The sequence below is a fragment of the Drosophila eugracilis genome, unplaced genomic scaffold (assembly GCF_018153835.1).
Source record: "Drosophila eugracilis isolate 14026-0451.02 unplaced genomic scaffold, ASM1815383v1 contig_2154, whole genome shotgun sequence".
NCBI lineage: Eukaryota > Metazoa > Arthropoda > Insecta > Diptera > Drosophilidae > Drosophila > Drosophila eugracilis.
This window is the reverse complement of record NW_024573038.1, coordinates 5,292,007-5,319,435: the sequence shown is the minus strand read 5'-3', so window position 1 is coordinate 5,319,435 and position 27,429 is coordinate 5,292,007. Positions and strand designations below refer to the sequence as shown.

Genomic DNA, 27,429 nt, shown 5'->3' with positions numbered 1-27,429 from the left:
AAGACATGGAAACCACAATGCTGCTTGGAATCTTGCCACAGAGCATTCTAGGTGCCCCCTTCTGTTTTGCACCTAAGCCTCCCATTCACTGGCAAAAGAAAAGTTCATCTACATCTAGATTTTTTCTCTTTAAATTGTTTTATAAAATGAATTGTATGAATAAAAATTTAAGAATATATTAGTAATAAATAATCCACTTACTGAAGGGAAACGTTTCTTAACTAGCTTTCTCTTAAAAATGGTGCCTTACAAATACTTTTATTTATACAGAAAAAAAGTAAATTGAAATTAAAGAAACTGCCAATTTAATAAACATTTAAGCCTATTAAGATTCTTCTCTGTGTATTTCCTACTCCTTGGTTTTCGCTAAGTCGCAAATGTTCTCTGCCGTTTGTTTACTTCCATCAATTTGGTTTGGGCCCTGCTCTTGGCCCCAAAACAAACAATTAAGTGCGTCCGGGATTGAGACGCGCTTCCGGTATTTTCCCGCCATCTTTCGGGACTCTTTCAAGGTCAGTGTGGGTGCTGTGGAAAAACTGGCCAAGTTTCCTTTTGTCTTGGAACCAATGAAAACAAACTCCCACGCCGAAATCAATTAAATGAGTTTATTGTTCGAACTGAATATAATTCTGTTGAATGTTTTCGTATTTTTGTAGGCTGCTGATTTGTTATTCGCTTGATAAAATTGCGCAGTTCTTGGCAGATTTTTGGATAGCTATTGCGGTGCGTAGTTGCCAATATCAAAAACGCATTTGTGTTGCAACTTTCAGTGGGTGGGTGGGCCAACTGCAAAACCGAAGTCAGTCAGTCAGTCACTCACCTGAGCCCGCCAGCTGGGAAATCTGAGCACTCCGCGTCCGCTAAGATTTCAAAGAGGCTTTTAGGGTTTTGTGTATCGGACCGAGGTCGAGCGATTGTTGGGGCTTCTTGCCTTCTGGCCTGCGTTATATAAAGCGGCATCGCATTCAAGCAGCCATCAAACCATCTTTTGGCAGCTTCTCAACGAGTTCCACTTCGAGTTTCGCGTTCAAGAAGTTCTTCAGTAATCAAAACCCACTCAAAATGTTCAAGCTGGTAAGGATTTCCCAACTTGGCCATGAAAAGGAGTTAATTAAGTTACCAACTCCCGCCCCTAGTTCGTTTTCCTTGCCTTCTGCCTGGCTTTGAGCTGTGCCGCTCCCGGTCTGCTGCATTCGTCGCCCATCATTACCAGCTCGTATCACAGTCTGCCTTCAGTGCGAGTGATCCAGCCCATTTGGACCACCTCGCACAGCGTTGTGCATCCCATCAGCTATGGAGGCTATGGCCATGGTCATGGACATGGATATGGCTGGATCTAGGTGGAGCCATCTCACAAATAGGCGTCCTCAAGCAGTCGATAGTTAACCTGTCGCCCACAGCTATTCCCTGAAGTTTAGCCACCTCTTTGACGGACATGCCTAAAATAAAGTTCTGAAATTGGTCTGGAATTTATGTGTCATAATTTGCTTCTTTGGGAGGAGGGAAGTACGTTAGTCCCAAGGGCTATTTAAGCCTTCGTTGGTGTCTTACCTTGGCTAAGTTATGAATCAGATTTTAAAGAGAGATGTTGGCTGTAAGTAAATTTACTTTTTGCCTCCAGTAGTATATAAATATTTCTACAGACACTGCTCTTACAACAATGTATCAGAATATGTTTAAAGTATTGTACTTTTTCAACAGTTTTTTTTTATTTGGTTACTTTTAATTGATGGGGACCCATGCCAACCGATGTATATCATTCTACCAACTCAAGTTCCCCGAAGCTTTGATTTAAGAGAAGAATCTTATTACCAGGAACCAATTGAAGGAATCGAATTCATTGATGACCCAGCCAAACTGTTTACAGTCAATGATTTCTTTGGAGAAGCCCAAAAATTCGTCATGGGAGTCCAAAAGTTCGTGCAGCATCCGTCGACTTCACTGTACAGTGCATTCAACCAGCTGCAGAGCAATGCCAAAAAGAACCACCAGAAACAGAAGCCAGTGAAGCACAGGGTGGTTCTTGACCCCTTCGGGAACATTTCATTCACCCTGAGCTGGTCAGCCAACCTGCAGGTGTTCAATAGCTTCGGTTTCAAAACTCGAAGTCTGGTCAACTACAATGCATGGCCTAAGGGTTAATACACACTGTTTGGCGAGATCAATAACCAAAATGGTAGCATACTTCTGGGCTGGTTTGTGGAATTATTTTTTGACTTCAACCTAATTTTATATAATAATCAAATAAAATATATGCAAAACTCTTTGGAAGAATTGGGTTGTTTCTGTTTGTGACTTGGCGCAGATTATGTATACGCCACGGCATCTAATTTTATACGTCGCACGTTGCATTGTCTAAACGCTGTGTGTTGTGTCCGGAATGGAAGCGCTGCACGCCCGGCAACATGTGGGCGGGCAACAGATAATTATCCTTAATTATTATTAGTTTGTGGACTCTTTTGTTACCATGCAAGGTATTGTGTCGTGCTTATAGTTAAACATGCTGTTTTCATAATTTTTATGTGGAAAAAGGTAAACATTTTTTTTATTTCATAGTAATATATGAAGCTGAAGGCTTAACATATTCGCAATCCTTAAACCGACCAATTGTCTTGTATATTTTAAAGGAAGTTTCATTTTTAAATCTCTTCTATATAGGCCAACTTATACCGATGACGCCTGGAAGCTTCCTTTGAACCCCCACCCAAATAAAAGAGAAATGTGTTCGTTTGTTTGCGGGTTTATTTCAGTATCATTGCTAGTGTCAATCTGCTATCCTCCGATGTTGGCCATCCTTCCGGAAACCTACTTCTTGAGCAGAAGAGGGGAGGTGTAGGCTGCGGCATAGGGAGCTGTGTAGGCGGCAGTGTAGGGAGCTGCGTAGGCGGCGGTGTAGGGGGCGGCATAGGCAGCGGTGTATGGGGCAGCAACATAGGGAGATGCCACATACGGAGACGCCACGTACGGCGAGGCCACGTACGGAGCAGAGTAGGCCAGAGGAGCGACGATTCCAGGCTTGGCGGCCACGCAGGCAAACAGAGCGAAGACAACGGCGGCGACGAACTTGAACATCTTGGATTGGTTTGTTTTTTTGGTTTTACTTGTCGGATTGAACAAATGCAACTGATGTCTAAAACAGACCAGAGCCGTGGCTTTTATAGCCCCACAACCGAATGCCTAACGACCTTGCAAGGTCTCCGGTCCAAAAACTAAATTATATTGCTTAGGCCAGTCACGTACTATGCGCAGTTGACTTTACCCAACGCATTAAGGTACGACATCGAGTACTTTAGCTAATTAAATGTTGGCCCAAGAAATATAACTACTAAACTTAAGTGCCAAGGCTAATTGTGGGTGGTCGGTTCGGTATAAAACGCCGTGCTCATCCAGCAGTTGTCATCAGTTTCGTTTGCCAGCAAATCAAAACAAACCAAATCCACCAAGATGTTCAAGTTCCTCGCCGTCGCCCTCTTCGCTCTGATTGCCTGCGTGGCTGCCAAGCCTGGAATCGTCGCTCCTCTGGCCTACTCTGCTCCTTTGGTGGCTGCTGCTCCGGCGTCTGCTGTTTACAGCCGGGAATACCACGGCAACTTCGCGGCTCCCTACGTGGCATCTCCCTATGTGGCATCTCCCTATGTGGCTTCTCCCTATGTGGCTTCTCCCTATGTGGCGTCTCCATATGTGGCATCTCCCTATGTTGCTGCTCCCTACACCGCTCCCCTTCTGCTGAAGAAGTAGGATGCTTGATCAAAACTACCGGACTCCTAGGAACTTCACAAACTGAAAAAGAAAAAATAATAAAAGAACTATAAAAACCGAATCAAATTTGCCTTTTTTATCCTTTTATTTTATTTCAGCAATTTTCTCGCTTACAAACTAACTTGTGGTTTCAGTAAAAAATGTTAAAAATTAGTAAAAATTTTTGCCAATATTTATTTTTTTTTAAATAAACTTAATGAATAAAAATGTATCTTGAAGGATGCATTTACTTATACATTGAAAGGAAATGTTTGATTTATGAAAAGGCGTTACAATTGATGATCTCTCGAGGTTTCAAGGTCTTAGCTCGAAGTTATCAGAACTCAATGGCACACAGGAAGCCACTTCTGTGGACTGCAAGGTCGTCTCAGATAAACCCGCAACTATTTCTCATCTTTCTCAATGACTTTTTATCAATTTTATTTCCGCATTTTACATTTCACATCTCAAGTTATGCCTACAACTTCTTATAGTCAAGATTATTATTGAAAAAAAAAATAAAAGTTTAATTAAAGATCTTTGTAAAAGCAATAACTTAATGAAATATATTAATAAAATATTTTGACTTATCCATTTTATTTTACCTCCTAAGTTACATATTAAAATTTATTCTTTTTTATATTTGTCATTATTTTACATTTTTTGAGTGTTTTAAAAGTCATTTGTGCGGAATTACTGAAGATCTTCACTGCCCAGGGTCAGATTAGCTTCCATTGTGGCGTTGGAGCGGAAGACTATGCTGCTGCGATCGTATCGACCGGATCGACGATTCTTCAGATGCCGGAGGACTATAAGCGCCACCATGCCCACCAGGACCATGCTGCCCAAAACGTAGGCAAAGACCTGCATGAAAACCAGGTGAAGTTCCAGATTCTTCGAGTGAATTCCCACAATGTCCAGCTGCTTTGACAAGGTGAGGATCTGAGTTTCGAGGCGGGACTCTTCGGCGGTGAAGGAGGCATTGACCAGCATTTGAGATTGACTGATGCAGGAGACATCCCGGATATGTGGGGTCTCCTCCAGGTTGTTATCCGGTTCGATATTCAGCACCACAGATTCGGGAAGCGAAGGTGGAATAAGGAGACGGTGCAGATAGGTGCAATTAAAGCGATTTCTGGAAACTCCCAATTTCTGAAGTAGTGGGAAGGCTTCGGAAATCGTACGATTACCCAGGAGCTCCGTTAGTCCATTGCCGTCTATTAGGAACTTTTTCAGGTTAGTCAGATACGGCACAAACATATCCAGATTGAGGCTGGTCAAGTTGTTGAACGATAAGTCCAGGTCCTCCAAGTATTTCTGCTTTGAAAACATTCCAAACTTCACCTCTCGGATGCCAGTTCCTCGAAGATTTAACCCTCTCAGTCTTTTGAGTTGCGAAAAGGTGCTGATGTTCAGAGGCTCAATGGGATTATCCGAGACGTCCAGGGAGAGCAAGTAGGTAATGTTTGTGATGTTGGATAGACTAGTTAATTTGTTGCTACTCAAATCCAATGTTTCGATGTGCAGAATCTGATGCAAAATAAGCTTCGAAATTTGATTGTGACTGGCGCGTACGAATCGTGTGGCATTAATGGTCAAATTGGTCAGATTGTTATTATCCAAGTACAGCTGGTGGACGATGCTCTTTTCCGTTAGGTAAAAGTCTTTCAACTTATTGTAGGACAACATCAGATTCTCCAAGCTTGCAGCATCGGCAAAGGTATCCGGATGGATGAAAACGAGTTGGTTGTTGGATAGATTCACCTCCTTGATCCGCCTCATATTGCGGAAAACCTCCGGTTGAATGCTGGCCAGCAGATTCCCCTCGAAGGATATCTTCTCCAGATACTCATTATCCTTGAAAATATCATTGTGCAGCTCCGTCAGCAGATTGCCAGTTAGATATATTTGGCCAATGTTCTGCAAGCCACAGAAAGCATTAACGCTCAGTGAAGATATTTCATTATAGGAAAGATCCAATCTCATCAAATTACTAGCTCCATTGAATACCGATGTCTGGATGGAAGTCAAGTTGTTATAGGCCAGATTCAGATAGGTAAGATTACTGGCCGCACTGAAGGCATTTCTGGTTAGCTCCAAAATGTTTGTATTCGATACGTCCAGGGTCTTTAGATATGGAAACGTTTCGAAGAGATGGAAGGGCATATATAGCAGCGTCGACTCGTAAAACTTCATGAACTTCACCATATTGCCGGGCGATATGTTCTTGATCACGATATTCTGGCTGTGAGTGACCGTGAATCCGGTTACTGTGCAAAAGGCCTCGTTCACGTCCATATATCCCATGGGATTGTACTCGTCGCATCGCAAGGGTACATCTCCACCGCTGGCTTTACTTTCTTTTATCGTTAGAATAAGGATGAGGATCATTACGGGTATCCATCGCGTTTTATTCATATTTTTCTTTACGAACCGCTCGCCGTCAATCAGCATTGTAAACTGCAGTAATGCAAAACCTCAGACTGCACTCCAGCTTCCACTCAATGAATGTACTATATGTGTTTTATATATATTGATTTGACTTTATCTGGCTCCCTCAAAGATTGGCAGCTTTCAGTAGCCTACAGCTGTATGATGATAAAAATTGTCGGTCTGCACTTTGTTTTGTTTATATTCGTACTCTTATTAGAGTTATATTAAGTTTTAAGTAAGAACTATAACTTCCATCTTTAAAGTTCTCTTAAAAATCAAATATATATTTTGCTGTTAAAAACATAAATCGCAATATCATGACTTTGATTAAAACCCTTATTTATAACACAAAGTATTTCTTTAAGATTTCTTATCTTGTTTATATTCTTACATTCCCTTTAAAGATTAATCCATCTAACTAACACTTAGTACTTGGAGTCACCCAATTCAAAGGGTATTGACTTGGTTAACCTCCCTTCCCCAAAAGATTTCCCCTTTTAGAACCTCAATCTGTCTGGTTTCTTTTTCCAGCAGAGATATATAACCATATAGGCACGCTTCGATTGTGAATGGCTGGTAAGTTGAGCTTGACTCTTATTAAGCGCTGTCTGCTAACTATAGTGCCACTGATATCTTTCGACCCCCTCGAAATTGCATCTCTCCAGTTAGTTTGTTGACCTTTCTCGATAGCAGCGAATGCGCATAACTGGCGTTTTGGCCAGTGGGCGAGATTGAGCCTCGTTGCATCAGTAGAACAGATTAGATTTTGGCGGCAGAGGATCTGAACGATGGCGACGACATGGTGGGCGTGTGCTGTGATGGTTGCATAAAGTCGATTGCACTCGTCGAACGTAACCCTGAAACGATGCATTCGCAATCGGATTAAGGCGTGAGGCGTTACATTGATTCCTGGCCAACTCTTGGCACAAGAGGTTACTCATCGGCAATTAGCTTTGTCTGGTGGCATCAATCACATCGGGCTACTGGTTACCTTCGCGGCGACAACTTTTATGGGCCCACAATGCGGACGTGCCCAAAATAATGGATGCGTTTTGGATTCCGATTCGGATTCCGATTCGGTTTCGGATCGACCTCCCCGAGCGGTGGGCACGTAGCCAAACGGCAAATTGAGCCACTCAAAGGCCGTTCTGCATTCCCATGCAGGCGGTATAGAATCATTCGCCCGATTATCGTGTGTGCCCAGAAATTCAAAAGCATCCGATCGAGTTCCATGGACTATAAAAGTTGCAAGCCCAAGCGAATCAAATCATAGTCCAATTTGCTAGCTCAAATCAAACTAAACCAACATGTTCAAGCTGGTGGGTTGATGGTTTTCTATATCCAAATCTCTAGACAGGATTTAACTGCCTCATTTCTTACAGTCCGCCCTCGTTGTCTTGTGCGCCCTGGTGGCCTCCTCTGTGGCTGAGCCCAAGCCCGCTGTCCTGGCCGCCGCTCCTGTGGTTGCCGCTGCTCCAGCTGGAGTTGTCACCGCCACCAGCTCCCAGTACGTCGCCCGCAACTTCAACGGCATTGCTGCTGCTCCAGTTGTTGCTGCTGCCTATACCGCTCCTGTTGCTGCTGCTTACACTGCTCCTGTTGCTGCTGCCTATACCGCTCCCGTTGCCGCTGCCTACTCCGCTCCTGTGGCCGCTGCCTACTCTGCTTACCCCTATGCTGCTTACCCATATGCCGCAGGCTACACCACTGTCTTGTAAGAGGAATTACCTAAAACATAAAACGGATTCGAAATGGACTAGGAATGAACCTGACTAGCAATAAAAATCAATCAAACTAAAACTTTTAAAACATTGTTCCTAGAAAAGGGGGTTGGGGAAATGGTTGCCTTGCATTGGCTTATAGACTCATTGACAGATTTGAACGTGATATGAAAAATGTTTTTGATTCCATATTCTTTTTCAGATGTAGTCCTTTAAAAGGAAACATGAATATTTTCCTTTACAAAATTCCGTAATTATTTTTAAAAGTATTATACAAAGTAATTAACTAACTAATCAATTCTTAAAGGTAAACAAAATTCTTTAACTTACTTGCTTACATGCTTACCTCTCATTGAAAACCACATTCAGTATCATATTCTATGTTAAGCCTATTCTTCCCATTAAAAATGCGGAAATGAACTGAATAAATGCCAGATGAGTTGCGTCACAACCCATTGACAAAATGCAAATAGCAAAAGTGATAGATTCCTCAAAATATGTGGACACCGGAGCATCTCTCGTAGGAGAGTCACGTGTTGGCCATTTGAAAAGTGCCGGCTGAAAGTTGCGTCAACACCATGAGTAAATAATAATTATGCATATGCGTATCTAAAAATATATTGTATTTCATTCGAATAAAACAATTACAAAACGAGTAACAGTAACAGCAAAGCGGGGATTCAACAGGAGGGGCAACAGTGTCCTTTGACCAGCTTATGGTCAGTGACAGGACGAGCCCTCAGGCAGTTATTATGTGTAGGGGAATGGAGGCGCTGTAACGTCCGAATGGCAGCCACGCAGCTGGGTAGAACAAAGGATAGCTCGGTGGCGGTACAGAGCCCACAGGTGGTGGTGGGCCCAGTGGTGGTGGGGGAGCAGCAGCTCCAGCTGCCTGCGGTTGTGGTGGTGGTGCAGCTCGATGGGCAGGCGGTACGTCGATCTCCTCGGCAGCATCCTGGATCTGACCAGCAGCAGCCAAGTGGATCAGAAGGAGAAGGAGGAGGAACGCTACCTGAAATGGCCACCGGTGGCGAGGGCTCATCATCTTTGAGCAAGTGCATCGACTTCTCGGCGGTAAACCGCTTGAGACTTACTAATTTCCTGTACATAGCTAATCCAAGCTGATAAGATCTGATTGCCTAACGTTCTGACAACGAAATAAACATGATTGGAGACACAGAACCCAGCTTTATAATTTTCTGAACCCAACCCGGCAGTTTTTTGTGGGTCATTCCAAGTCTTGGATCGCCGATCGATGGATCAATATCAAGCCCATGTTTTATATGCAAAACACGCCCTCACATTCGATTTGTTTTTCGCTTTTCGTCACGCTTTTAAAAATACCAAATGAAACCAAAAGTGCAAAGCCATAATGCTAAAGATTCTCCTTGGCTGGCTTTAAAAGTGGACATGGAACCGATCTGAGAATGGTTTGTGAATACCAATTCGCAGGCATCACCTTCGCTGTTTTGGGGCTTGGAATTTTCTCGACCGATTCTGCTATATATACCCGAGGGCCTGTGGTCTAGGAGATATCAGTCTAGTACTTGAGAACCAACCGTTCACAACTAAACCAACCAATCAACATGTTCAAATACGTAAGGATTAAAGGATTACTGGCTTCTCGGGAATCAAAGGATTACTTACAGTGATTTTCCTTATACTTCTAGTTCGCTCTCTGCCTGTTCGCCATCGTGGCTTGTGTGGCTGCCAAGCCAGCGGTGATTGCTGCTCCATTGGCCTACAGTGCCTACTCTTCTCCCTATGTGGCTGCTGCTCCTTACTCTGCTGCCTACACCGCTGCCTACACCGCACCAGTGGCCGCTGCCTACTCCGCCTACTCGTATCCCTATGCCTCTGCCTACTCCGCCTACCCTTATGCCGCCTACTACCGTTAAGATGAGATAGATTGTGAACATGGATCCTCTGACTACTGAACCGGACCTGAGAAAATCATCTATATTACAACAAGGATACTTCCCTGATAACCAACCTACTTCATCCCACTGCTATCCACCTTACCATCCCTGGTATTAGTTCGGCAGATTCTTAGTTTTCCCACCTCTGCCGACTGCTGAAAGTTAAGTCATGGGATCAGGACATACAAATATAAAAAAGGAATATAATTGTTGAAATAAATAATGCATTTTGCGTGAAACGTAAATCATTTTGTTGAATTTATCTGCTCTTGTGATGTGGGATAATATGTATTATAGCATACTTTTAGGCAGCATAGTAAAGTAAATACTTAATAAAAAATAATTTAAAAGTCAAAACAAGTTAATAATGGCTTACACTATATAAACGTATATTCTTATATACTTATATATATTCACAAATTAAATGTTAAAGATTTAAATTTTCTTTTATCTATGAATGGTAGATGATTTAGTTCCAGTATCCGCATTACATTTGCAAGAAATTATTTAATAAAATGTATTTGGATGAATCAAAAGATATTTTTTCAGATAAATAAGAACGTTTGTCAGAATTTGTTTTCAGATAAATAAGAATGTATTTTGGAAAAACGGATTATGCAATTATTAAATTAGTTTAACAAACAATACGTTTGGAAGTAAAACTTTTATTAAAATGACTAAATAAAAAATCTTAGTCAATTTTTCTATCATCTTGGTACCTACAAAGTTTATTATTTTTTCAATAAAACTATAAAATGTAAAGGAAACTGCGTTCTTCGTTGTCATGGCCATGTTTACACTGCAATAAAAGGGTCAACAAGACGGCAGGTTTATTGAACTCCCAGAGCCCTTGATCCAAGGCTAACGATTCCCTGCCATAGTTGTCCGCCACCATAAACTAGAGGTTCAACTCGCTGACGTCCTTCGAAACTGGATGAACCGCTTCTATTTTTATTTGCATCTCTGATTAGAATGCAAAGCGGCGCGGCGCGTTCAAGTGGCTGACAATTGAAACGTAAAGAGTGAGCAGAAAACCGAAGATGTCCATGATTGGTTGGAATGACACGCACGTCCATAGCCCACAAAACGCACTGAGTGTTAAATTATGATAATTTAATCCGCAATCGGCAGCTGCTGACGCCAGTCGCGGAAATGCTCAGGCTGCGAAGGAATAAAAAACATTTATTGGAAATAAATTCCCAAGAAATGCGTACTATCTGCAAGCATATCAAATACAGATCTGAAAATTTTTAAGTATACTGCTACTAAAATCCAACCGAATTGTTGGCCCTGATTTAGCCATGGTACGTGATGGAAATGTTTTAAAATATTGTTAGCTTCCAGTGGGCTTCGTCAAGGATGAAATGGATATTTGACTATATAAACTACTTCCAAACTATCCACTGACATCAATCAGAAGTCAAGCTTCGAAGTTAACACAACTCTATCAAAATGATGAAATTCGTAAGTTGAAATATATGTGGTTTAAGGATATCATCAGAAAGTAGTTTGCCTGACATACTTAGAATGACTTGTAAAAGCAATATTAAGGACTTCTTCTAAATCTTTTAATGTTTCCATACCTTTTATCCTGCAGTTCGCCGTTGTCCTGTGCGCTCTGTTCGCCGCCGCTGCTGCCAGTCCTGGTCTGTTGGCCTACAACGCTCCTCTGGCCTACTCCACCCCCCTGGCTTACAGCTCCCTGCCAGCTGCCACTCCCCTCGCCTACACCGCCGCCTACACCTCTGCCTACGCCCCCTATGTTGCCCCCTATGCCAGCAGCTACAGTGCCCACAGTGTGGCTCACAGTGCCGCTGTGCCAGCCGTTTATGCCGCCGCCCCTGTGGCCACCATCCTGAAGAAGTAAGAAGATGTCCTAGGATGCTGAAGGGATCCTGTGCCAGGATGCCGCACGTGTTCACCAGACATCGTCAGAAGCAGAGAAAGATACAGATACAGATAGAGATACAGGCGGAGATGGAGATACACGCTCGGAGGCAAATACAAATAAAAACGCAATGCATCAGGCCCACGCAATGACCGACTGAGAACTGAAACGAGTTTTATTCTTTCCGTTTGAAATTAATCTGGAAGTGGGCAGTGGGAATTGTGAAAGAGAGAAACTATTTAATACGGTTTACTCTTTGGAAATCTTACAATCAGTTTTATTTATAAATTTGAATATAAATAGATTGGGTTTTCAATAAAATTTTAAATTTTATAAAAGGGAAACTTCTAGTTATTCGACAAAATTCAAATTGCCAATTTGATAGAGTTCAATAACAATTTAGAAATAATAATCATTCTACTCTCCATATATATATTCATATTGAAACTAAACTTTTTTTAATTCGACCAACTTCAAACACTTTAATCGAAGGCAAGTATGAGTTAGACCACTATTCCTTTTAGCCAGTTTCCCGAAGACAAAGTGTCCTCAAAGGGTGTTTTGCCTGTTTTGTGCGCTCATTCCGGTTCATCGACATTTCGCCACGTTTCTCGACGTAATCCTTGAGCTTTGTTTACGCAGCTAGCACCCCTTTATAGCCCTGACCCTACGTGGTTTTTATGACCAGCTAGCGGCATTGTTTATCATTTTGATTGCAAGTTGCGTGTGTGTCGGCTTAGAGGTCATTGGTAGCTGCTAGTTCCACTGCGAATATTGCACTCAATTAAAAGGCGCCGCTTAAATTGCATTTTGCTAATCACCAACAATCAATAAGTTAAACGAAGCCACGCCTTACTTGAACCCACCCAAGCCAAACTTTGGCATTAATCAAACGCCGCATGCAACTGACTACGAAATATGAAAATCAAATCAAGCGAACGACATTTAACTAAGAAACTAAATTTTTGCAAATTAATTCAAGTCTTTGAGTCGCGCTGATTTGAAATTCTCTTCGTTGTTTTCAACGCCTTTGTCACGCCCACTCGGAAAATAATACACATACACCTACCTCCCTGCTGCACGTATTGTTGCACTTCTTGCCGTTAATTTACTTGTTTGTGGCTGCAGTCGGGAAATTAAATTAAAATTTTAACACTGCCTTTTGTCTTGATGGTCACGCCCCATCAATAAGGTGGTCCCCTCGCGATTTATAATTGCCGAAGCCCCAGAAGTTGCACTTAAACGGTCGGTTTCCCAGGCTACAGCTGCGGGCTCTCTGTGAAAGAGCTGCTTGAGGTTGCTTTATTGGTTAAAATTAAGGAAAATAGTTTTAAGTACTGCACTTTAAACAGTTTTTGTTGAATTTAAATGTTTTTTAATAACGAATTTCAGCTTAAAAGTAGCCATTCTGTCAATATACTGTAAATAACGACGATCCGTAACAACTTTAACTTGATATAGATCCCCCGATTGCCTTATCCAAATTGAATATGAATTCCCACCTACCTACCTCCAATTAGCCATACGCATATCTCTTTAACCAACAAGGAGACTCCCAGGCCCGAATGCTATAATTACCCCCCGCTGTTTACCCACAGCTCCGGCGATTACAACAATCTTGTCTAATTGACAGTTGTACACTGTCATTCGAGAGCATTGGGGCGATAATGGCGAGTCTGCGGCGATTAGAACTTGCTGCGATCAATTTGCGGAGACATCAATAACGAATTAAAAAGAAAAAACCCGATCCCAGAGCGCTCGCATTTCAACTCGGGTGACCAATAAATTGCATTTTGATTTAATCGCTGTGTTGCACAAGTGCCACAAAATTAATTGCCAGCAATTTTTCGCACTGTGTAAGATATCAGCAAGGCAAGGCAACTGCGATCCAAGCCGGATCTCAGGAGGCTCTTAATTGAAATGCTTGGCAAGTTTGATTTACAACCCGAAAAGCTCGAAGCGGTTGTAGAACTTCGGCTAGTCCAGTCGCCATCGGTATCGCCCACACGGCGTATGCGTATGCAAATCTCCTTCGAGTTACGCATTGGGAACCTGGCTGGGCCTCTACTCCCCCTTCTTGGCCAGCTTGTTATTGTCACCGGCTTTTTGCCTTTCTATTTGCCCGCAGGCTTTTTCTGGACGAGGCAAAGCCTTCTCCTTAACCCTTTGTTACCAAAGTGGTTTGAATTTAAAAATAAATCAATGTTGGATTTAACAAATAGTTTCTGGTTTTAGTTCGCTTTAAGTGGACTAACGAAAAGAAATTATTTTAATGAAAGTAAAAGATTAAAAAACCAGAAAACATTAAAAAACTGGATTGCTTATAGTCATAACAATTTTTGTGAAATGTAGTAACTTTTTAGTTTTGCAAACATTTCTCAATGATTATTTTTCAGTTTCCACAGAAAGGTGTTAAATTCACGCATGCATTTGGGCCAGGCTGCTGCCTGCAGGGCGGGCATTTCAACAAGTGCTGGAGTGACTCCCCGATCTCCCCCGTTTGCTAGCCCCGCCCCTTTTCATAAGTGTTAAGTGCTTTGGGCTTGCGTAAAACGCTGTCTCAAAATTATGCATAGAGTGGGTCGCCGGCAATTAACTGGCAGCCGCAGTTCCTTCGGCATTGTTGCTGCAGTTGCATGAGTTATGGGTGCACCAGTTCATAAGTTACCACAGCCAGAGGCGTTGTTTGGCCCAGGATCCCCACTCGTTGCACAACCGACGACCTTGCCCACGCCCCTGCCAAGCGATCGGTTATTGTTCTAAACGCACATTAAAGTTTGCCCCACATAAAACGATCTCGAGGCGGATCTGGTTTTGCTACGGTTTTACGCACAGGTGTGTTACTGCCACGCCCCATTTTCATTGGCCCAGTGTTGTGTCTGTGTTGTAATTAAGACTTTGGCTCTGAATGCTCGAGCATTTAGCGCTGAAAATTTCTACCAGCCAAATAGGCTCACGCATTCGCAGCGGCTTATTTAAATGTTTTTAAACGGCGGAATAAGCGAAACTCGTTGGCTGCATGGAAATAAATGCATACAAGAGCCGCATAAGGCAAGATACAAAATGCAATTTAAGTTTTTTCTCACACACACCTCGTCGACGGCGGCAGTAGGTAAATAGACCAAAAACAAATTTATCAGAAATTATTCAAAACCAAATCGGAAAATGGGGAGTAGTTGATCGAGGTGGAAATACCCTATGCTTAAAAGTCGGTTTGTCGAAAATTCATTAAAAAGTAAAGCGTTTAAAGGTTAGTCATTGAAACTTAGGAGCTTGATACTTACTTGTTCAGATACTTAAAATTACTTTTATATGCTGAGTACAGAAAATGTCTTGCTTAATAATTAATATTAATAATGAGTAATTCATAAGGAAGTGCCATTAAGTCTTCTCTAAGAACTTACTAAGAACTTGTACTAAGAAGGAGTACCTGAAACGAACTTGGAAAAGAGAAAGAATAAATTGCATTAAATTATGTTTAAAATTAAGGAATATTTACAATATGTTTGTTTTAATTAATTTAACCAGTAAGGCTGCCCTTTAAATAATTTTTAAATTCTTTACCCTCTTTTAAGTTAATCTTTTCTATTAACCTATCCCTTACTACTAAATATTGCAACACCTATTGCTGAAAGGGTATGGCCAATCTCAGCCCAGGCAAACATCCGCGTTGGCTGGGGCGGGGCAAGGCGGTTCTCCGGTGGGTCCCAGGCCTCTATCGCCATCTCGATACTCGACAGGCCAGCTTGGCATGTCGCTCTCTTGGACTCAGTTTTGGGCCATGTCTCTCCATTGAACAAAAGTAAAAGTCTCTGGGCCTCCAGCTTGGGTCTCCGTTCTCGTGCAACATTTTGGCCAAGTCTTTGGGCTATAAAAGCATTTGTGCCTTAGACAGCGGCATTATTCAGCTTTGTGTTCTTGCCACGAGTTCAACTTGCACCAAAAACCAAAATGTTCAAATACGTAAGTGGATCTAAGGTCCTTACAGATAGATCATTTTACTATATCTTCTTTTTTTCAAATAAATAGTTCGTTTTTGCCGTCTTCTGCCTGGCCAGCGTTGCTGCCGCTCCTGGATATTTGGGCGGACTAGCTGCTCCGGCCTTGCCGCTGGCTGCAGCTGCTCCGGCCATCTCCTATGGTCATGCCCTGGCCGCTCCATCGATTGCCTCTTACGGATTGGCCCCCAGGATTAGCTATGCCTCTCCTGCATTGGCGCACGCTCCTCTGGCTGCTCCGGCTATTTCCACCTACGGATTGGGATTGGGTCATGGTCCCATTGGTCTATCTCATGGTTCCTTGGGCCTGGCCTCTGCTCCTCTCAGTCTGGCCCATGGTTCCTTGGGTCTAGCTCATGCTCCTCTGGCTACTCCTTTGGGACTGGGCTACAAGACGGCCTATCCAGCTCTGGCCGCTCCTGGCTATGGTCTTGCCCATGGCTGGTAAGGATCGTCCATCCTATACAACATCGTTTTCTGCATTGCATTCGTTTCGTTTGGATCGGAGAGAGAGAAGAAGAAAATACACAGAGGAAAAGAGAACGAGAGAGAAAGGAAATGGCAGAGATTTTGTGCTAAGAAATCAAATTATGGAAAATTCGATTATGAAAAGTGGATTTGATGAGAAAATATATTTCGTTTGAATTTGAAAAAAAGTTTTTGTTTTTAATCTTTTTTAATTCGAAGTTGAAGGACTTAAATATTTGCTAGTTTCTTAATAATATAAATTAAATTCGTCTTACCGCAGAGCATTTACTTGCACAAATACAAGAGAGCTTGCATATATTTGGTGACGTTTTTGTGTTGGTTTGCAGCTGTGCACTGAGAGAAAAATAAACTTTTTTTTGCTAACCAATTCATCACTCATTTTGCTGACTCGCCAAATGCGAAAGAAACTCTAAAGTGCTCAGAGAAGTTATAGAGAATGAGTTGCAGTGCAAGTGTTCGAGGATGGTCTAGGAAAAAAACAAGAACAAATTGGAGACGGAACGACGCGGAAAGAGGAGCACGAAAAATTGTTGGTGGAATAGCTCCGCGAGCGCTCAAAGCGCCTATCGATGATAGGCGTTGAGTACCTCTGATTTAAAAGATAAGAAAAATCTGCAAATAAAAGCTATTCTTTAGATAGACAGTGTCATTTTCCATACGTTTTAGAATTCTGAAGTCGAATCCATTAGCTCATTTGACCCACTTTGTAAAAACACTTAATTTTTATTTCGTTTACATTTCTTGCTTTGTCTTTATTGATTTATTGACTTGCTGAGTGATTGATTGACTGATTAAGGCTAATGTTATGTTTTGGGTTCTGCGAAGTAAATGACTCGATTGAAAACTCTCACATGTTGCACGCTCGTCTTGACTTTCGGCTGGACTTGGGAGCAGCTCTACCAACCATGGCCGTATCCATAGCCCAGTCCGTATCCCAGCCCCAGACCGTGTCCTCCATAAAGTCCATGTCCATAGCCTCCGAGATATCCATGTCCCAGGCCGTAGCCATAGCCACCAAGGTAGCTCTTACCGATGATCGTCTTGGAGATGATTGGTGCATGGTAGCCCAGTCCTAGACCGATTCCCCCAAAGTGTCCACCATAGTGCCCTCCGTAGTGCCCAAATCCTAGACCCAATCCCAGGCCATATCCACCGTAGCCATGTCCAATTCCAAAGCCAATACTGGGTGAAGGAGCTGGAGCAGGAGCTGGTTCTGGAGCTGGTTCGGGAGCAGGAGCTGCCAGGATGGAGGTTGTCAGGCAGACGATGGCCACAAGTGTCAGCTGGAAATGTAATCCAGATATGTTTAGAGGTTTGAAGGATGAATGGACAGATTATCCCATTGGTATCCTTTAACTACTTACTCCTTTAATCATCTTGCTGTTGGTAATTTTCCGGCTGCTGCTGGAGAGGCTGAACTACTAGTGTTGCTGCAGTTGATCCCAACGCGGCTCTTTTATACCAAATCCCAGTGCGGTGGATTGCATCCTCACATGGACATCGATGATCTAATAAACAGTGCAACAAAGTAAATCTAATTCAATCGGCAAGTTGCCCAAGTCAGCTGTGGCATGCCACAAAACCATCCTTAGCTGCCGCCAGTAAATAAAAACAAATTCCAACACCTGTTTCTCGCCTTTTGGGCCACCATTGTATAATCTGCAATCAAGTTTGGCATTTACCAGTCCACAATGGTTCCAGTTCCAGTTTTTTCTTAGGCCTGTGGGCAGTCTAAGTCTAGTGGGTGGCCTTTTCCATCGGTACATTCATGTGACTCAGATCTAATCAAATGATTTCTGCAGAGAACTGTGATCTTGGCTTGGGGTCAATGAGCTTGAGATGTTTGTTTGGGAGATAGTTGGGGAGATTAAACCAGATTTTCGGGCTTTCTAAACTGTTGATGGATTAAGTGAGTAAAAATTAAGGCATTCTGATATTCTCACTTCATAAAATTGATCATTAACTTGACTTTCATGAAATTAGTACTGTCTAAATACAAAATGTTGATCATAAACTGTATTTTGTTTCACAAATCAAACTCATTTTCAACCTACTCATTTATATATGTAAATATCTAGTTAAGCATAGCTAGTTGGCCAATAAACTCTATCTAAAGTTTTCCACCTCCTATATAGGGAATGCCCTAGTATTGAAACAGCGATTATAACAGCTTAAGCAGAAGAAACACGAGCAGCCGCCGAATAAAGTCAAACTAATCAATTCTTAACACCTCCGAAACCAAACATAAAATACCACGAAAAACACAAGATTGGGCAATGATTTAATTTAATTTGGAAAAAAAGACATAAAAACGGGTAAGCATTAGGCAAATCCAAAGACGTGCGGCCAACTAACTCACAACCTATAAACAAACAAAAGGCAGAGAAATGTAAGACAACAAAAACCAACGATATGCCATAATTAAGTGCACAAAAGAGTCACTGACTCTTTGACAATCTTCGGCGTAGACGCTTTAAACTTGAACTTGAAAACGGGTTTTCTTCTTTTTTTTTGTTGTTGTCGAAGAGAAGGGGACAAAAGGCCAAGTGGAGTAGTAGTGCTCCCACTATATAGATGTTGCAACAGGTTCCCGGTGGTGGTGAAGGAAATGCAGTTGGGTATTTCAGGGGATTGTCAACCGGTTACTAACAGTTCAATAGTGGATCGAAAGCCAGCGATGAAGACGAGCCTATAAAATGATTGGCCTTCGGATGGTTTCAGTTTAGTCCAAGTGCAGTTCTAGCCAGAATATCACCCAAGAATGCTCAAGGTAAACGGGCTTAGTTCTCAGTTTCACTTATAGCCATCTGATCTTTCATTTATTTTGTAGCTTTTTGTGTTTTTTACTCTTCTGAGTGGGTGCCTGACCGCCACGGTTATCTACCATCACCCTCTGATCTATCATCATCCTCTGCCGGTTGCCTCCACGCCCCAGGAGTCCGCTCAACATCCTGGCTACACCATTGTGGCACCTCTTACCAAAATAGCCCATGTCACCTACGATTCGGTGCCGGTTTCTCACACGCCCTATGAACATGTTCCGCTCTTCCAAAGGATTGGTCATGTGAAGCACAAGAGATTCTAGAAAAGATTAGTGTGGAAATATATTTTAAAATTAATCTTTTAAGTATAAATAAAAGAAAAGTAATATTAAGAAAAGGTTGTTCGTTTTGCTGGAAAGGGTTTAAATGCATAGGTCCGACGATACTGATTCCAATATTAAACAGCATTAATCCTCTCAATCATGACCGTAAGAGCTATATCCTAAGGTATCAATGATAGGCGCTAGATACCCCCCAAGAGAAGATTCGAAATACTTTGATTAATGATTTAATTATTTATTCGCCAAGCATTGCTGCTCTCTAGGTATGAAGATTTGGGCTAAGTTCTACAAGCTAATAGGACGGATGGGAGTGAGTTTGGTGATCCTGTGACTATATCCTTAGAAGAAGTATGGGGCGGGGGCGAACTTGGGGGCCACAGCCAGAGGTGCTGGCACTGGAGCAGCCAGGGGAGCGGCGAAGGGTGCGAATCCAAACTTGGCTGGGGCAGCGAAGGCAACTGGCGCTGGGGCAGGGGCGAATCCAAGAGGAGCAGCCACTGGAGCAGGAGCGGCGAAGGCGGGCACACCGAATCCAACCTTAGCGGGAGCAGCAAAGGCAACAGGAGCAGGAGCAGCAGCCACTGGCAGAGGAGCGGGAGCAGCAAAGGCCACTGGAGCGGGAGCAGCCACAGGGACGGGAAGGGGAGCGGGAACGGGAGCAGCGAAGGCAACGGGTGCAGGAGCCACTGGGTAGGCAACGGCGTGGTTGATGCGGTGGGCATTGAAGCTGGAGGCATAGGGAGCCACCACGCCAGCAGTGGCCACAGGAGCAGCCAGAGGAGCAGCCAATGGAGCTGCCAGAGGAGCAGCGAAAGGAGTTCCCAAAGGAGCAGCTAGGGGAGCAGGAGCATGGAAGGGCAGGAGACCAGCCTGGGCAGAGGCCACGCAGAGGGCAACGAGCTGGAAATACAAATATATGTTAGTATAAATCCACTTTGATATAAATCCCGAGATCCTCCCAAACTCACCACAATCTTGGCGAACATATTGCTTGGTTTGAGGATGGTTGGCTAGGTGTGATTAGCAGGAAGGCAGACTGAACTGTGATACCCAACTGACCACAGGGCAACGCTTTTATAATTCTGTAACCCACGGATAATGCGTGTCCAAGCATACGAAAACACCTTGGAAGACTTTCTATATTGGGACCTGATGAAGGGCGCTGCTATATGTACTTAATAATCAATCGGTCGCCTCTTACGTCGATCGCCCCCGAAAACTTTCATAATTGCACGCAATTCCCGACCATAACCTAGGCTAATATTGGGCAAGATTTCGTTTTTTTTTTCTTTCTTGTTTGGTTTATGACAGTTTTGGGTGGGTGGTGAACGAAATGAGCTGCAATTATTTACCCAAAATACGTGTTACCCACCCGCCACTTGGCTAAATCATTTAATTGAATTACCACTTTTTTTACTTTACATTTTTTGTTGCAACAATTGTCGCGTGTTTGGGCCGGGTTTTGTGCCTGGAATTTCTGATTTGATTTCTTGTTGCGTGCAGTTGGAAATTCACTAACAACATTTCTGTCGCTCGCAAAAAGCCAGTGTATGTGTGTTACCAATATATTGGTAATAGTTTCTGTGCAAGTGTTGGCCGAATAAATGAAACCACATTTGGCGACATTACGAGGCGTCTGGTTCGTAATGAGAGTCTGAATCAGATATCAAATATTTTCCTTTCGGCTAATTTTTGGTGTGTCTATGATTTTATCTTCCTTAGTTACATTCTATGGGTTTTCTATTTTTGGTACTATTGGTAAGAATGTTTTGGAAATTTCCATTCGTTGTTAACCATTTTATATGCTTGAGTTGTTAGAAATCAAAGATTCTAAGGCTTGTAACTCCATTAAAAAAAGTTCAAAATATATCTTTAAGTTTCGCTTTATTGTACTATATTTATTCGATAAATTATTATATTTTGCAGGTATACTTGTAGATAAACATTAACTAGCTGACTTTAATGACTCTTTGGTGAGGTTTCCATCATCCTTTTGATACTTTTCCTCGTCACCACAACGAGTGATGGCGATGATGGGCTAACTTCAGGGGCAGGGCTTTCAGGTGGGCATGTGGAGCGGCCAGCAGTTTGGGGAAGGCGTAGCCGATGGACACACGATGGGTGGTGGTTTTGGGTCCAGGGATAGCTCGGTAGGTTGGTGCAAAAGGAATCGCCTCCAGTAGGGGAGGCAGGACCTGGTGGGTGACACTCGGTACGTGAAACTCTGGCAGGAATTGAGGAGCAGGTAGAAGTGGTGCAGGAGCTGGTAGAAGTGGAGCTGGAGCTGGCAGCAATGGAGCAGGTGCAGGCAGAAGTGGTGCAGGAGCTGGCAGAAGTGGAGCTGGAGCTGGAAGCAAAGGAGCAGGTGCAGGCAGAAGTGGTGCTTGAGCTGGAAGAAGGGGAGCAGGAGCAAATACAGGTGCCGGTTGAGCGAATACAGGTGCCGGTGGTGCTGGTCCATAAACGGGTGCTGCAGGACCGTAAATAGGTGATGGAGGAGCAAAGACTGGTGGTGGAGCAGCAGCAGGAAGCAAAGTTGCTGGCGGAGGGAGAACTGATTCCTGCACCGCGTAATCCAAGTGGTGCGGCAGAGCATGCAGGGACTCCAAGTGATTCAGATGGTGTCCATCGAAGTGGTTCAGGTGATGAGGATCAAAGTGGTTAAAGTGATGATTGAAGAGTTGGGAGGGTTTGGCGTCAGCACCCACCAGAACGAAAGCCAAGGCGAAGGCCTAAAGAAATACTTGATTAATTAGAAAGAATCCCAAACGAATAGATTTCCTTGAATCCTCACCCATGTCAGTTGCCACATCTTACTTAAGGGATTTGGTTTCTTTGGGGGAGTAGCTTATCGATCGATGTGCTCGACCTGTTGGTTCGGCTGTTAATGTCTTGCCATTGTCAAATTCGATTAAAATTTATAGGGAAATTGAGGCGGTCACCAATCAAACGACTTGCACTTGCATTTCTTCACTTTCGTCGTCGATTTGGCCCACTGAACATAATAGTTGGAGGTGAGGTAACCCAAGCGGCTTTAGTTGGTCAGCAAGTCGTGACTGTTGCGACTGCCTTCGATTGAGAGGCCAATAACTTCTTGGGCGATTCGAAAGCACGGCCCAAGATTATATAACATGGGGCCAAACCAAGCCCCGGCATTGACAGTTTCCCATAAGTGGCATATGATTATGATAACCCATAAATATTGCTTTGACCATAAATAACAATCGATATTGCGCCTTAGGTGACAACACAATCACAACAAATGCCGTTTCCAGAGTGACCAACTTCTGTGACTTGAACTTCAGAAATTCAAATGTATGTTGACTTTTGTTAATAATCCCAATTTCAAACATCTCTTAAAAATTTTATCAAAAAATGTGGGCCATATTGCTGTCATAAATATTCTTTTCAAAATATTGATTTATGTTTTAAATTTTGCAATAATAAATGCAAAAACATAAGTGAATATTCATATATTTTGCACTTTTTTACTTTTATTGGAACAAAGCTTAATTCCGATGTTAAGCTATACAAAGATATTAGTAGTATATACTGTGTATCTTAATAGTATATAGTATGTAATCTACTAAACCAATTTTTGAATAGTTTACTTATCCGATTTAGTTCTTGATTAAGACCAAGGAAATTCAGTGATAATTTTAAGGGGTTATAAAGATTCTCTTTCCATATCATATAGCTCGATAGGAAAGATCCTATAAATATGTTTCTTTTAAATCGATCTAAGTAGTTTTATACATTCTACGCATAGATATGGTTAGTTTGCTTTTAGTAATTTAGTTAGTTCATAGGTTATAGTTTGTCTAAATAAAATACAATTATAGTTTTTTGTTCGAAATTTAATATCAAGTTTTATTTTTACAAAAATTGTCTAAAGTTTGGTTTGGTTAACGGGTGTCCTTAGACCACCACTGGAGCTGGGGCAGCAGCGGCGATAGGAGCAGCGTAGGGAGCGGCGTAGGGAGCGGCGTAAGGAGATGCCAGGTAGGGGGCGGCGTAGGGCGAGGCGTAGGGGTAGGCGGAGTAAGCGGCGGCGGCATAAGGAGCAGCGGCCAGAGGAGCAGCTGCCAAAGGAGCAGCGACTGGAGCAGCTAGAGGAGCAGCAACGGGAGCAGCCAGGGGAGCAGCAGCGTACTTGGCAACTACGGCGGGAGCAGCTGGGATTCCGGACACATAGCGGCTGGAGTAGGGGGCAGTGAACTCGAAGGGAGCAGTGGTGTAGGAGGACAGAGTTCCGTCGTAGTTGTTGCGGACATCCACCTGGCTGCTGCCGCCTGCGGCGTACAGAGGAGCATTGGCGTAGGCCAGAGGGGCAGCTAGAGGAGCAGCTAACGGGGCAACAACTCCTGGCTTAGCCGCAGAGCAGGCGATGAGGGCAGCGAGAACCAACTGAAAATAGGAATTAATGTAATCCTTCTTTCTAAGTACAAGTCCCTTTAGATTAACTTACAAACTTGTACATTTTGCTGGTTAGTTGGGTTTGTCTAAAGCTCTTGAGCGATAATGTTTAATTTGGAGCTGGCTCAGTAGCTTATATAGCTCGTGCCCATATCCGTACTCTTTGAGGGACATTCTGTCTGAGCCGATTTTTGGTCGCTTCTTTAGCTGGCCCACCTGGTCGAGTGCCAAGTAGCATACATGATAGCCATTTGGCCAAGACGTGCTCCGCCTTCAATTGCCCAATGTATTGTCGGAAGTTGTCCAAGTTGTCGCTTGGAATGTTTTGTGTACACTTTGAGAAATTTCATAAACTTTATACTAATCTAAATCTGAAAGCTAATCTGTAAGCTATTTGCCATTTAATCTGGCATATTATAGCTTCTTTTAGCATTAAGATTATGAAGTTTTTAAAAATGAATTACCAGAAATTTAAAGATATGTCTTTTGAAATTCAACTAAAAATTGTGTATTTTTTCCAGTGCACTGATCGACATTTGTATGCAGTTGAAGACTTCCTCGGTGGCCGAGCTGTCTGCTGGTAATTTGCAGTCTGTTTGGGCCATCAATGTACGCCGCCTTGCAATGAATTGGCCGCAATCTAAGTCAAATTGGCTATAAAAATGGTTGCCCCCTCTCCAAGCCTCGATTCCGCCCCACTAAACGTCTCATTAGTTCACTTTTTAATGGCTCGCCGAGTTGCCAATAAAAGGCGGTCGTAAATTTCCCTCTCATCCTTGCCGCTCCGTTTCTTCATTTGTTTTCTCGTTGACCTGACCTTGGCGCCATCTGGCCACAGGATGTAAGTAGGATGGTTGCCCGTCCACTGGCACTGGTAATAATTTCGAAGCTGCTTAATTGGCCAGCGAGTTGAGGGGCCGAGTGATCGAGCAATCAAAACCGGATTGCGTTCCCTATAAGCCATCGCAGATCTCTCGGTCACGTGCTGGCCTGGTCAGTAGCATCGCCGTCATCTGATGGCTGGTGGATCTCCGTTTTGCATTGTTGTGCTCTTTATGATAGGGGTACTTTTCCTATATATAGATGTTTGCGAAACTGCTTTTACAAAGTAACGGAAGAAGTAGAGAATACTCTAAGATACATTTCCAGATACTCTTTAAAGTATCTGTCTAGATATAATTTTTAGATATATTTAAATAACTAACAAATATGTAAAATCTCTGATAGTAAAATTAGTGATCAAAGATGTTAATTTCGATATTAATAGAAGGCGTTTTCGGAAATGATGACCGCTTATTGGAGGCAGATTGATGACCATGATTTGTCTTTGAAAATTAGGCTTTCAAAAATATAATCACATAATTATGAACGATGATATTTTTTAAAGCAGAAATATATTAACATATTCTTGTTATACTAAATGTATGGTATTTATAAGTTTTAATCATCTTTAAGTTTCTAAATTTATCATTCTTTATCTTCTTTACAAAAGTTTAAGGTGAACATATTAAGCTCCTGTAAAGTCATGACACTTATGAAAAGCATGGAAAGAGCATCTTGATAGTCTTCGTTTTACATATATCTGCTTCTGGAATCCAATCCGTTGATGACGCTGATCTCAAGGTTATACCGATGACGAGACCGAGATGATGGTGTCTGGTTATCAAGTTGCCCCACGCATGTAACTGTAGTCTGTATTCTGCATCCGCATTGCCGCCACTTCTGATCCAATCTTGGCAGCCACCACAGGTGGTACAGTCCAACGCCAAGGGTGACCTCTCACTAACTTGTTAAGACAATTTCTGGACTGGAATTCTTCACCGATGACACGCCAATTTTCCGGTGATTCAAGCACGGAAATATATCATTACCCATCATCAGCGCCATCGCCATCGCCATCACCTTCTCGTCTTCAGCACTCCACTTCACAGCTGTGCGATCCGTTCACTTCCTAGTTAACCTTTTTAATTGGATTGCAAGCTGATTTAGAGACGCTTCGGAAGCCTTATCCCCCTTAAGAATTGTTTGAGTGTCGTCAGTACCGTTTGCTTTAATGGATTTTCGAAAGCCAAATTTATGCAGATCACATTCGAATTCCTGTTTTTTATTTTCGCGGGAAAGCAGGTTCTATCCCCTTTGCCATAAAAAAAGAAATATATATAGATAGATCCACATCCAGATCGGAGTTCCCAGTTCCGTTCCCATACCCTGATCAATGACACTTGACTTTAATTGGCTTTCATAAATATACGTCAAAACTTAGTCGCTGTCTTTATTTCTTTTGTTTTCACACGAGAATGCCACTTCCCAATGCCAAGTTTAAGGTCTCATTATGAGGAGCGGATGGCTGATGGAGATCTCTTGGCCCGATTTGTGTGTATGTAAATAACAACCATTAACCTATCGGAGGAGAGTGAAAGGTGTAAATCCAATGGACGAAGACCTCTTTTTGTTGTGTTTGAGTCTCAACCTTCAAAACATTATGCAAATGCAGTCTCCATCGATGGCAATGAGACAAAAAAATGGCCAATAAAAAGAGACTCGACCGAAAGACTAAGCTTAGATGGCAAGTTTATTATCAATGTGTATTCACTAAGAGCAGAAGTCATCGCAGTTTGATGATCAGTCGGGATGGCTCTGGCTCTGTTAAATTTATTATTATTCTATTTAGGTGTTGGGATTAGTAGATTAGCGCCTCTGGATCTGGGGTGTTCCATAGGAAGTGAGGCCTGTAGTCCGTGGCACACTGGCATAGGGGGCTCCAGCTTGCAGCGGTAGTTGCGCCACATTCAGAGGAGCAATTCCAAATGGCACTGGCAGCTTGAGATTCAGAGAGTTGGCATCCACTGCCGCCGAGGCTATAGAGCGACCTGTGGCAGATCCCGAAGCAGCGGCAGGCCTTGCCACCTGCTGGGGTTTTGGTGCCGAGGGAGCCACCTGAAGAGGCGCCGAGGGTGCTCCAAATACATAACCTTGACTGGTCAAGGCCTGGGTAAAGGCAGCCTGCTCCAAAGCCGGCTCGGCGAACTGACGAGCCACATGAGGATACTGCTGGACCTGTTGGTACTGGGTTCTCTGGGATCGCTGAACAGCTGGCCTGTTGGGAGCGGGATAATGGTAATAGGCCAGCTGGGAGCTGGGTGTAATAGAGTAATCCAAGTGAGAGACATCAGCAAGTGCCAAGTTCATAAATTGCAGGAGTACAATGCACACACAGGTCAACTGAAAGTGATTTACTAAGATTAAACTTTCTCTGAACTTCACTCTCTCGATTATACACTCACTTTGGTCGCCATTTCACTCTAAACACTTCACACAGTTCTAGTTCTTAACTAAGTTTAATTATTCTCGGCTTTCTTTAGGCCGGGTCTTAAGTTCGTTGATGTTTGCTGGCGCAGCTTTGGCAGCTGATTAAAATTTGTGAGCCAGCTGAAGATGCTTTTTATATGCGTATGGAGGAGCTGCGATCGGTTCTCAGACCTCTGAATCTCTCTCTCTCTTACCCACTCAGTCACTCTTTTCAGGTCTTCCTCGGGCTCATCGTGAATGGCTTGAAGCCAACACTTAAGTGCAGGCCAAGAGACGAAGCTTTTTGGCATTTTGTTGCCATTGCCTTTGTTTATTTACTTTATTTATTTGTTGTGGCTTAACAAAGCTGTTGCCGGGGCAGTTTTGTCTATTGATAATATTGATATTTGGCTGCCTTGCATATAAATCAATGTTG

General features: G+C 42.9%; 16 protein-coding genes across 16 annotated transcripts; 8 read left to right on the top strand and 8 right to left on the bottom strand.

Moving 5' to 3' along the window:
• Positions 1-1,062: 1,062 nt before the first annotated feature.
• LOC108113902 lies at positions 1,063-1,469 on the top strand. Its single transcript, XM_017224608.1, has 2 exons — positions 1,063-1,074; positions 1,137-1,469. Exons 1-2 carry the CDS (start codon positions 1,063-1,065, stop codon positions 1,338-1,340), a joined length of 216 nt encoding a protein of 71 aa, XP_017080097.1. The 3' UTR covers positions 1,341-1,469.
• A 116-nt stretch (positions 1,470-1,585) lies between these two features.
• LOC108113901 lies at positions 1,586-2,142 on the top strand. The gene is made up of 2 exons (XM_017224607.1): positions 1,586-1,594; positions 1,702-2,142. Exons 1-2 carry the CDS (start codon positions 1,586-1,588, stop codon positions 2,140-2,142), a joined length of 450 nt encoding a protein of 149 aa, XP_017080096.1.
• Positions 2,143-2,724: 582 nt separating this feature from the next.
• LOC108114281 (larval cuticle protein F1) lies at positions 2,725-3,113 on the bottom strand. The gene has a single exon (XM_017225178.1). The coding sequence runs from the start codon at positions 3,070-3,072 to the stop codon at positions 2,806-2,808; it is 267 nt and encodes an 88-aa protein (XP_017080667.1). The 5' UTR covers positions 3,073-3,113; the 3' UTR covers positions 2,725-2,805.
• A 300-nt stretch (positions 3,114-3,413) lies between these two features.
• On the top strand, positions 3,414-3,820 carry LOC108114279. Its single transcript, XM_017225176.1, has one exon. It carries the CDS (start codon positions 3,445-3,447, stop codon positions 3,736-3,738), a length of 294 nt encoding a protein of 97 aa, XP_017080665.1. The 5' UTR covers positions 3,414-3,444; the 3' UTR covers positions 3,739-3,820.
• A 342-nt stretch (positions 3,821-4,162) lies between these two features.
• On the bottom strand, positions 4,163-6,168 carry LOC108114257 (toll-like receptor 3). Its single transcript, XM_017225154.2, has one exon. The coding sequence runs from the start codon at positions 6,154-6,156 to the stop codon at positions 4,432-4,434; it is 1,725 nt and encodes a 574-aa protein (XP_017080643.1). The 5' UTR covers positions 6,157-6,168; the 3' UTR covers positions 4,163-4,431.
• Positions 6,169-7,419: 1,251 nt separating this feature from the next.
• Positions 7,420-7,971, top strand: LOC108114276 (vitelline membrane protein Vm26Ab). The gene is made up of 2 exons (XM_017225173.1): positions 7,420-7,490; positions 7,554-7,971. Exons 1-2 carry the CDS (start codon positions 7,479-7,481, stop codon positions 7,887-7,889), a joined length of 348 nt encoding a protein of 115 aa, XP_017080662.1. The 5' UTR covers positions 7,420-7,478; the 3' UTR covers positions 7,890-7,971.
• A 523-nt stretch (positions 7,972-8,494) lies between these two features.
• Positions 8,495-9,042, bottom strand: LOC108114278 (extensin). The gene is made up of 2 exons (XM_041818335.1): positions 8,987-9,042; positions 8,495-8,904 (listed from the first exon to the last, which is right to left on the bottom strand). The coding sequence occupies exons 1-2, from the start codon at positions 8,999-9,001 to the stop codon at positions 8,632-8,634; spliced, it is 288 nt and encodes a 95-aa protein (XP_041674269.1). The 5' UTR covers positions 9,002-9,042; the 3' UTR covers positions 8,495-8,631.
• Positions 9,043-9,444: 402 nt separating this feature from the next.
• LOC108114286 (vitelline membrane protein Vm26Ab) lies at positions 9,445-10,056 on the top strand. Its single transcript, XM_017225182.1, has 2 exons — positions 9,445-9,490; positions 9,563-10,056. Exons 1-2 carry the CDS (start codon positions 9,479-9,481, stop codon positions 9,788-9,790), a joined length of 240 nt encoding a protein of 79 aa, XP_017080671.1. The 5' UTR covers positions 9,445-9,478; the 3' UTR covers positions 9,791-10,056.
• Positions 10,057-11,216: 1,160 nt separating this feature from the next.
• Positions 11,217-11,862, top strand: LOC108114280. The gene is made up of 2 exons (XM_017225177.1): positions 11,217-11,275; positions 11,409-11,862. The coding sequence occupies exons 1-2, from the start codon at positions 11,264-11,266 to the stop codon at positions 11,676-11,678; spliced, it is 282 nt and encodes a 93-aa protein (XP_017080666.1). The 5' UTR covers positions 11,217-11,263; the 3' UTR covers positions 11,679-11,862.
• Positions 11,863-15,622: 3,760 nt separating this feature from the next.
• Positions 15,623-16,347, top strand: LOC108114266 (cuticle protein 70, isoforms A and B). The gene is made up of 2 exons (XM_017225163.1): positions 15,623-15,662; positions 15,729-16,347. Exons 1-2 carry the CDS (start codon positions 15,651-15,653, stop codon positions 16,143-16,145), a joined length of 429 nt encoding a protein of 142 aa, XP_017080652.1. The 5' UTR covers positions 15,623-15,650; the 3' UTR covers positions 16,146-16,347.
• Positions 16,348-17,082: 735 nt separating this feature from the next.
• LOC108114268 (cuticle protein 64) lies at positions 17,083-17,624 on the bottom strand. Its single transcript, XM_017225165.1, has 2 exons — positions 17,551-17,624; positions 17,083-17,469 (listed from the first exon to the last, which is right to left on the bottom strand). The coding sequence occupies exons 1-2, from the start codon at positions 17,560-17,562 to the stop codon at positions 17,083-17,085; spliced, it is 399 nt and encodes a 132-aa protein (XP_017080654.1). The 5' UTR covers positions 17,563-17,624.
• A 1,257-nt stretch (positions 17,625-18,881) lies between these two features.
• LOC108114282 lies at positions 18,882-19,281 on the top strand. Its single transcript, XM_017225179.1, has 2 exons — positions 18,882-18,956; positions 19,017-19,281. The coding sequence occupies exons 1-2, from the start codon at positions 18,948-18,950 to the stop codon at positions 19,269-19,271; spliced, it is 264 nt and encodes an 87-aa protein (XP_017080668.1). The 5' UTR covers positions 18,882-18,947; the 3' UTR covers positions 19,272-19,281.
• Positions 19,282-19,503: 222 nt separating this feature from the next.
• Positions 19,504-20,363, bottom strand: LOC108114260 (cyclin-dependent kinase inhibitor 1C). The gene is made up of 2 exons (XM_017225157.1): positions 20,258-20,363; positions 19,504-20,189 (listed from the first exon to the last, which is right to left on the bottom strand). Exons 1-2 carry the CDS (start codon positions 20,273-20,275, stop codon positions 19,629-19,631), a joined length of 579 nt encoding a protein of 192 aa, XP_017080646.1. The 5' UTR covers positions 20,276-20,363; the 3' UTR covers positions 19,504-19,628.
• Positions 20,364-21,166: 803 nt separating this feature from the next.
• On the bottom strand, positions 21,167-22,194 carry LOC108114258 (pollen-specific leucine-rich repeat extensin-like protein 3). Its single transcript, XM_017225155.2, has 2 exons — positions 22,084-22,194; positions 21,167-22,021 (listed from the first exon to the last, which is right to left on the bottom strand). Exons 1-2 carry the CDS (start codon positions 22,099-22,101, stop codon positions 21,299-21,301), a joined length of 741 nt encoding a protein of 246 aa, XP_017080644.1. The 5' UTR covers positions 22,102-22,194; the 3' UTR covers positions 21,167-21,298.
• Positions 22,195-23,131: 937 nt separating this feature from the next.
• LOC108114264 (cuticle protein 16.5) lies at positions 23,132-23,859 on the bottom strand. Its single transcript, XM_017225160.1, has 2 exons — positions 23,758-23,859; positions 23,132-23,696 (listed from the first exon to the last, which is right to left on the bottom strand). Exons 1-2 carry the CDS (start codon positions 23,767-23,769, stop codon positions 23,208-23,210), a joined length of 501 nt encoding a protein of 166 aa, XP_017080649.1. The 5' UTR covers positions 23,770-23,859; the 3' UTR covers positions 23,132-23,207.
• Positions 23,860-26,259: 2,400 nt separating this feature from the next.
• Positions 26,260-27,129, bottom strand: LOC108114263. Its single transcript, XM_017225159.1, has 2 exons — positions 26,990-27,129; positions 26,260-26,927 (listed from the first exon to the last, which is right to left on the bottom strand). Exons 1-2 carry the CDS (start codon positions 26,999-27,001, stop codon positions 26,394-26,396), a joined length of 546 nt encoding a protein of 181 aa, XP_017080648.1. The 5' UTR covers positions 27,002-27,129; the 3' UTR covers positions 26,260-26,393.
• Positions 27,130-27,429: the final 300 nt, after the last annotated feature.

Coding starts and splice junctions, on each gene's coding strand:
- LOC108114281 (XM_017225178.1), bottom strand. CDS start 3,072: ATGTTCAAGTTCGTCGCCGCCGTTGTCTTCGCTCTGTTTGCCTGCGTG.
- LOC108114279 (XM_017225176.1), top strand. CDS start 3,445: ATGTTCAAGTTCCTCGCCGTCGCCCTCTTCGCTCTGATTGCCTGCGTG.
- LOC108114257 (XM_017225154.2), bottom strand. CDS start 6,156: ATGAATAAAACGCGATGGATACCCGTAATGATCCTCATCCTTATTCTA.